This window comes from Etheostoma cragini, chromosome 6, assembly GCF_013103735.1.
Source record: "Etheostoma cragini isolate CJK2018 chromosome 6, CSU_Ecrag_1.0, whole genome shotgun sequence".
NCBI classification, from domain to species: Eukaryota; Metazoa; Chordata; class Actinopteri; order Perciformes; family Percidae; genus Etheostoma; species Etheostoma cragini.
This window is the reverse complement of record NC_048412.1, coordinates 25,792,393-25,800,564: the sequence shown is the minus strand read 5'-3', so window position 1 is coordinate 25,800,564 and position 8,172 is coordinate 25,792,393. Positions and strand designations below refer to the sequence as shown.

The window sequence follows — 8,172 nt, the reverse complement described above, 5'->3', positions numbered from 1 at the left end:
GGGGGGGGGGGGAACACAAACATACTGTATCTTTAAGATCCGTACATGCATGGGAAAAAAAGAATACCCATTGAAACATTGGTGAAAACGGACTATGGTCATCAACACCCATTAAGAAAACTGAACACAAATTAAAGCAAATGTGAGTAATCTAAAAGTATGCATATGTAAAATATAACCGACTCACAGGTAGACCAGCAGCATAGCGCCGATCACCATGACAAAGCGGCTAAAAGAGGAGTAGAAGTAAACGATGCTAAGCAGGACGCCGGCGCGAGACACAGTGTACAACCAGTCTAGCCAATCACGGTTTAGCTCGTCGTCGTTCATCACTGCCCCGCCCTGCGCATTCATCTGGATGTTGGGGTTGGCCGGCTGGTTCTCAGGTAAAGGGTTGGCAGCTGGGTTGGGCCCCAGAGGGGGCTGCACGGCTTCGTTGGGCTGGGCGGGTTGATGGGGCGAGGAGGAGGGAGAGGAAGGAGGGGGGGTGTTGGGAGGCTGAGAGGCAGCTACTGCTGCTTGACTAACGAAGAGGTGAAAAGATTCAGATATTTAGAAGAAAATACAATATCAAAGTAATTCCTCTAGTAAGGTAAGGTCCTGACTACTATTAATATTTGTAATACAGTAGAAAGTTGGGCTGCACGATATGAGGAAAATATGCTATATGCTGGGATGTTGTTGTGTCCTCAGTTCTGCTTTAATGCTTTCAGTATTCTTTTAAAATACAATTATTCTTATATTATTCTTTTAATACTTTAATTATTTTATTATAACACAAATAAATCTGTTAAGTGTTGCAGCATTTCGGTGTTTTTTGTGCCAGTTGATACTGCGATAACAATAAAGAAACAATATATTGTGCAGCCCGGTATCAAGCAATTTTTTTATTATTTGTGTATAGACAGCCATATCCATTTTCAGACATTTCTTTAACTTACTATTGCATGTAGTAGTGACGTGCATACATCTGCTGCCACCACAGCATCTGCATGGGCATGTACATGGGGTGGGGGGGCATGTTGGCAGGGAGGTCGCCTTGTAAAGGGACCTGGGCTCCATCTGGCCTGTGGAGGAATTTCATGTTTATTGTTAACAGTTTACACTCTTGATCATCCACATTGGAAGTATTGTGAAGGTCTAAAATGACAAGACTGTCTGATTATAATACGCTTTTATAAAAGGTTTGATTCAGGAGATGTCTTTACAAAGAATTATTTAATTGTTTGTACTAGAGCCCGACCGATAAAAGATTTTTAAGGCAGACACCAATACAGATATTTGGTTATTTAAAGACCCGAAACGCTGATATATATTGGCCGATAAATATTTAAAAAACAATATCCAGAAACAAGTTACAAAACAAACAGATTCCCCTAACATTAGTTATTTGTAGTTATTTATGAGTTCTCACTAAAATATAATTTGTTTTATTGTCACAACAGGAAAAAAGGAACATCAAAATATATTAAAGTTCTGATAAATAAAATGTACAAAAATACAAACTTAAGACATGAAACTTAAAGTCGTTTGAACAAAAACAAAGAAACAAAAAAATCAAATCAGTGTTGCCAACAGGGACGTTGTAGAGCGTCCTCCGATGGACCAACTATGCAACACTCATTACATGGTTGATAATCTGTTCATATTTTTTTAAATATTCATTTATCACAATCATGTATCTGTCATTATAAACAATTATGATGAAGGAAAATTTTTATTTTCTTAAATCTGCCATTATAAATGCTGATACCGATAATATTGGCATGATATATTTGTCGGGGGGTTTGTACAAACAAGTCTAGGTTTAGTAGGTTACAGCTGACACATCACCTTTGCCTTTATTTTGATGAAAACACTGAAACGTCAATGAAAGGAGTTATGTATCACGCTATATATTGTGGCATTAGAAACTAGCTTACCACTGAGGGACACCAGCGGGGCCCTGGGGGTTGTACTGGGCGAAGCCGCTGCGATACCTCAGGCCATCATAACTTCCTGGGACAGAAGAGGAAGAGGGAGCTGGCAGGCTGTCCTGACTTGGTGTGGTGGCGGGGGAGGCCGAGGCCGCGGCTTGTGAACTCTGAGTGGTGAGACGTGAACACCAATCAGAAGTTGAGCTGAGAACTCTGTTGCATTTTTTATAATCAATGCAAGGAAAAACTGAATACTTTATGAAAGTTGTTCAAATTGAACACAGTCCATTTTAGAGGCAGTGTGACTCCACACAAAGACAACATTAGACATGAGTGGAAGCAAACAAAGGTGGATTTGCTCTAGACGGTAAAATTTGTCCCAGTTAGTCACCAATCAGAGCTGTCTCTCAGACACACAGTCACACGTCAGATACACACACGGTCAGTGTTACGTTGCCACCAAGCTGTTACTTTTTGTATACTTTTACATTCTGCTGTCATCTCTGAATATATGTACATGTATTAATTTATTACACCTCCTTAGGCATATACAGTACATATTCTACACTCATGCTTACGATAAGCCTATCAATTTGCAATTACTGTCTTCCACAAATGTATGACCTTACTTCACATTATGTTACCTTACACTCATTTATGTTTTATGTCTTAAGCCTTAGATTGTCGTTTAGTTTTTTTTACACTTGATTTTCTTACTATATGAGTATCAGTAGTATGTTAGAGGGAGCCAAGGACTCAAGATTTTCATTAGCAACGACTGCCTCTTTAATGGTTGTACATTTGATAATGAACAACTTGGGATGAAACGATCCAACTTTGTCTCTCTGGAGTGAAAATTCCATTAAGGTTTTATGTTAACACTCCTCTTCAACTGCATCTTGAGTCGACAGTATGTCATCTCATTGAGGAGTAAATCAAACAACAAGTGGAAGTAAGTCAACATGGTTCACCAGCTCTCATAAATGTTTGACTAAGGATACGTTTCCCTTTAACAAACCTGGATCACTGAACAACAAAGCTGTCACACACACACTGTTTGAGCCCTACAGCAGGAGGTGAAGAGAGAGTGTGTGAGTGTGTGTGTGTGTCTACTCACACTGGGGTCAGAAGCAGAAGAGTTAGCTGTGGAAGGGCTCCGAGGCACGGGCGAGGCTGGAGGACTGTGAGAGGTACACACTAAATGCATCATGTGGTATTCATCCTGCTGTGGGTCGCCAAAGTGAGGGCACGAGAGAAAGAGAAGGAGGAGGCGGAAGAGGAGGAGGCGGCAGCAACAGAAAAGACAGATGGAAAAAAAACAAGGAAGAGAGAGAGGAAGTATTAAGTTTTGGAAATAGCCCAGATACAGACACAACTCATTTATTGGTAAAACACATCAGATGAGCTTATTTCCCAGGCAGCCTGTTTTTGCACATGCACACAAACACGCACACACACACACACACACACACACACACACAGCCACACGCACACACACACTTCTTACCTTTCTAAGCACATCTCTGAGCTGTAGGTGGTCTTGAAGGAGCCTTCCTGAATACACCAGCCGCTGGTCTTTGGACAGCTGCAAACAAACCAAACATTGTATGGTGACACAAAGAAATGACCAGTATGCAGACAGTGTGAAGCAGTGTAAATGTGTTTGCTTTTATTTGTTGAAACAGCAAAAGGCAACTGCATTTAGGTCACTGGCTGGCCCATCTATCTCAGCCACCTAACAATCTTTTCTTTGCAGTGTAACCAGATAAGGGCGTCTTTGCCTCATAGAAAAAGGGCCCGAGAGCAAACCCGCACCTTAGAGCTGAAAACTCCAATATCAACAAATGTATCAAGCGTTTCCAATGTTATATATAACCCTCAGATTTTAAGCAAACCCGGATGATAAGTCCTCAAAGGGCTCTGAATTAAAAAAATTTGAATATTCCATTAAAAAAACAAACATGTGTGGACGAGGATTGTGTGATATGATCATGAGCATCTCAACATGATGGACCTTGTTGTGAGACTTTTCTCAACTGCTGTTCTGAAGGTCAAGAACGAAGACTCTCAGCTACTGGTGTTACGACCAGTCCACTGTAATCCTGCACACTGACGCAGAGCAGAAACATTTCCGCCTTTCATATAAACATTTTTTGTCTGCTCGGATTTGGTTTCGGTTCCAGCTGTTAGAGGACAAAGACCTAGTTGTTGTGTGGGATGTTATGACATGAGATGTCAAATCCTTAATGTGTATAAAGTGATTAGGCACCTTGGAATTAGATCAGAATGTTGGGTGGGATTAGATGTCAAATCTTACTAAAAGCATACTGAGTGACTATTCTCTGTGCTTCCTGGAGCTTTGTGCTGCATCTCATTTTATAAAAGGACACTTCCCCTGGATAGAAAACTGACAACTGAAGAATCAAAAAATAACAGAAACTCAAAAGGTTACCACCTCATTCTCACATAGCCCACAAATCAAATGTTGTATTTATGTGTGCTGTGCTGTCTCTTTTACAATCGTGTCTTCTTTCTCCTTTTTCAGCATGATCTGAGCAACACAGACTTTAGGACACAAGCCTTCACTGACATTTTAACACATGTTGCTTGTTGCTATGGTTACAAAGCTTTGCTCTTTATATCTGGTCAGCTTTTTATCACGACAAAATTAAAACGGAAAGACCTGTTGCTGCAATGCTGACTTCTTTATATATCTTCGCTTGTTTAGTAGTGCAAAGCAGCCCTTCAGTTTAAATCCCATCCGTCAAACACGCCCTCAAAACTCACCTCTTCAAACTTGCTTTTTTACAGTTTTTCCCTCCTTTTCATTGCCCACCTCTCTCGCTTGCCTATGTGTTTTCCTTTTCTTTCATTATGTAACCTTGTAACCACAACTTTAAAGCATCTTTGAGTGTCTAGAAAAGCGTATTAAAAATGTATTATTACAGAAACTAATGGGACTAATGGAACGAATGTAACTGCTCAACTTATCCATAAAAATCCAGCAGTCACTTTGTTAACCCTCCTGTTGTCCTCGGGTCAAATTTGACCTATTTTCAAACAGTTTAAAAAAAAGATAGTATCAAATAAAGACAATAGTTTTAATTTTTAATTTAGTAAAAACAGAAGTTGCACGATCGATGGGAAGACAGCACAAGGGTTAAATAAGAGAGAGAGAGAGAAAGAGAGAGATTATTTCCCCCTTTGTGTGAGCAGGAGGCGGGGGTTTTATTGTGCACCCAACACACCTGTTACCAGACCCAACAAAGCCGTTGCACATGGGATAAAGACGGGAGCATTGTATTTAGGATGGTGGTCGGGAACATCCAAAGCATACGTCACAGAGCACAGAAGGGGATTGTGCTGCAGGATTGGTTTGAAAAGGCTTTTTACCTCCCTGTTGTATAAAAATCCCAAAACAGCTGAAATATGTTATAACATAGCCAATGTCTGAATTCCTGGGATGAGGCTAGAGGTGAAACAATAAATAGATCTGTCGATTTTTCGGCAGAAAACAAATCACCCATTTACATTTTCAAGGAAATAGGACAAATATTTGTTTGTTTTGACTCCTGACATGTGATAATCGGATTCTTCATCTGAATACATTTGGCTTTTGGACTATTAGACAAACAAGACATATGAAGCACTTTGGCGCTAGGGACTGGTGTTGCACATGTTTTACAGTTTTGTAGACCAAGTGGTTAATCAATTACTTGTGAAACTGAATGGCAAATCAACTGATCATAAAAATAATCCATTAATATTGAGAGCCCAGTAGTTGTCTTTTCGCAAAATTGAGTCAAAGACCTATCTAGATCTAGTTTTTGTGTCCATGAGTCAGTTTAAACTCTTTCAAGTGTTTTTTAATCCAGCCGGACATCGATTAGAGCCAGAACCAAGACAACAAATAAAACCATGCAACATGAGAGCTTCTTACCGGCTTGCTGGGGTATACGTTGGAGATGTGACTCTTCAGCCTCTCTACAGTCCAGTTGAGGAAGCAGTTAATGGTCTGGTCTTCATACTTCTGGTTGGGGGCCTTAATGACCAGGGTTACAGGACTCTCAACTGCCCAAGAGTCCATGGCTCATATTACTAGCAGGGTGGGCTCTGAAGAACCTGAGCTCAGGACTGACCTGAGGAGAAAGTTACCTCAAATCCTCTCCATTCTGGACTCAGTAAAAACACACCTAATACTCTCCCTGCTGTTCCCCTTTTACAACATCTGCCTCGTCTGCGGGGGAAGTTGGTGCTTTCCAACGATATTGATGGGAATTCTTCTTTGGTGATAGTTCTTGGATTTCTGGAGGGAAAAAAAAAAATAAAAGATGAAGAGTCTGAGTCTCTTGTGAAGGAAGTTTTTCATACACTGTAGAGACTGGTGGGGTTTTATAATTATAACAGAATAAAATCATCATTAAATCACATCTTGCTGTTTAGCTTCCTATTTCAGATACACCCATTTGTGTTGAATGTGTTTTTGCTTTGTTTGATATTCTGTCAGTTTCTAAACCCTGGTCCTGATAGTAACTCTATCTCATTTCAGCCGTATTTGTCATAGTTGAAATGAAATGTCACTTTAGAGGCTGTAGTTTCTGGTGATGTTTAATTGTACTACATTGTATGGATTTATGTCTAGTATTTTGTCCATTTATAATAATACTACTAAATATTAGAGATTTAGCTTCCAAAATGACCCCAGAGCTGACCCAATAAACTAATTCTAACATTAAGGTAGGTATTGGTTTTAGACTGTACCAGTTTTACCTACATGTAGCCTAGTACCTAATAAACTGGACACTGAGTGTTAACTTGTAAAAAGAAGATAGTCCTTTATTAGTCCCACAGCGGGGACATTTAGGTTTTAGGATGAATTTCTGCCCAGACAACAGCGTTACTTGTTAGTAGGCCTGTCACGATTAGTCAATTAATTACATAATAAAAAAATAAGCTCGAAGAAATTAGCTGCACCTTCCCAAAATAAAGGCTGAAAACGGAACTATTTTGGTACTAATATTTACTCACCATGTGGCAGATAGCCACATATTAAAAATGTCTTCCAGTTCCAGTGTTAAATATTCTCTACAAATAAAAGTTTATTGATCTTTGAAAAGGTGTACGTTCATTATTATGCCATTGTCTATTATATTAGATAAAAACAACATTATCGTTTATCGCAATAATTTCTGGGACAATTTATCATCCATCAAAATTTGTTATCGTGACAATTGTAGTATGTGAATGAAAATACGCGCCCAGGAGTCTTGTGTTGATCTACAAATCGCAGGATTCCCAAATAGTAGGCCTGTATAATCTAAATAGTTTAGCTGACATGAAGTACATTGAGTGTATGTAGTTTCGCTAACGATGTAGGTACTTCTGTATTGTGTATGCAAAACATTCAAGCATGAAAACAGAAACTATGCTGCTAAGGTGGGGGTCACGAGTTACAGTTCAGACTTCCCGACACCTGCCATGTTGCGTCATCTTTTACAGTATCGTCAAACTGTCAAAACAACAAACGTTAGCCTAACTAATTGTAAATCACAGAGTCAAGCTAAACCAGTACGTCCATAGCTACGTACGCCATTAACCAATACAGCCCCCATGTTCACAAACCAAAAGTTACACTTGGAAAACTAGCTTTAGGTCATTTCGAGCGGCTCTGTTTATAATTTCCTTTACCCTTTATGAAACCAGGGTAACAGTGTTAGCTTGTTGGCTAACGTGTTAGCTTCGCTGTTGCTTGCTAGAAAACTCGGTTGGACTTGCGAACCTTTAACCGCGGTGACAACAAATTTAAGAGACGGTTAACTTAACGACTTGAAGCAAGCCGCCGCCTTCAGAACAGCTTTCTTCTCATACCTGCTTACTCTTGTGGTACCGTCGTCTACTCTCTCCTTCCCAGCTCGGCTCGCCTGCCAGCCTTGTTGTTGTAGTCGGGTGTGTGAGTGTGTGTGTGTGTGTGTGTGTGTGTGTGTGAGAGAGAGAGAAACCGGAAGCCACGTCAGCATTCTCCTCACAACAGCTGATGAAAAGAAAGAGAATTCTAGTTCCAGTACGTTAGCTATTCTTTATTTAAACGGCAAAGCCTCGGAGACACCGCGCTATAATCGATAATAAGCAATTATTGTTGTAACACTCTAATTACTATTATCCGAAGTAATGTAAGCTAGACATATACTGTTATGTTTAACGTCGCGAAATGGAACGAACAAGTGTTGCACCAATTTCTGTGACTTATCAGATTCTG

The 8,172-nt window shown here is 39.9% G+C and overlaps 1 protein-coding gene across 2 annotated transcripts in view; it reads right to left on the bottom strand.

The window, feature by feature from the left end:
- Nucleotides 1-7,915, bottom strand: part of herpud2 (HERPUD family member 2) — a 9,391-nt gene extending 1,476 nt beyond the window's left edge. The window contains exons 1-7 of one of the 2 annotated variants that reach the window (XM_034873573.1): nucleotides 7,785-7,915; nucleotides 5,857-6,222; nucleotides 3,424-3,501; nucleotides 3,034-3,141; nucleotides 1,923-2,083; nucleotides 942-1,067; nucleotides 188-523 (exon numbers count right to left, since the gene is read on the bottom strand). In XM_034873573.1, coding sequence (XP_034729464.1) covers nucleotides 188-523; nucleotides 942-1,067; nucleotides 1,923-2,083; nucleotides 3,034-3,141; nucleotides 3,424-3,501; nucleotides 5,857-6,003 — 956 coding nt within the window. In that variant the 5' untranslated portion in view covers nucleotides 6,004-6,222; nucleotides 7,785-7,915. Of the gene's footprint in view, nucleotides 1-187; nucleotides 524-941; nucleotides 1,068-1,922; nucleotides 2,084-3,033; nucleotides 3,142-3,423; nucleotides 3,502-5,856; nucleotides 6,223-7,604 lie in introns of both variants that reach the window. The other variant, XM_034873574.1, reaches the window with a different exon arrangement.
- Between the last annotated feature and the right edge of the window lie 257 nt (nucleotides 7,916-8,172).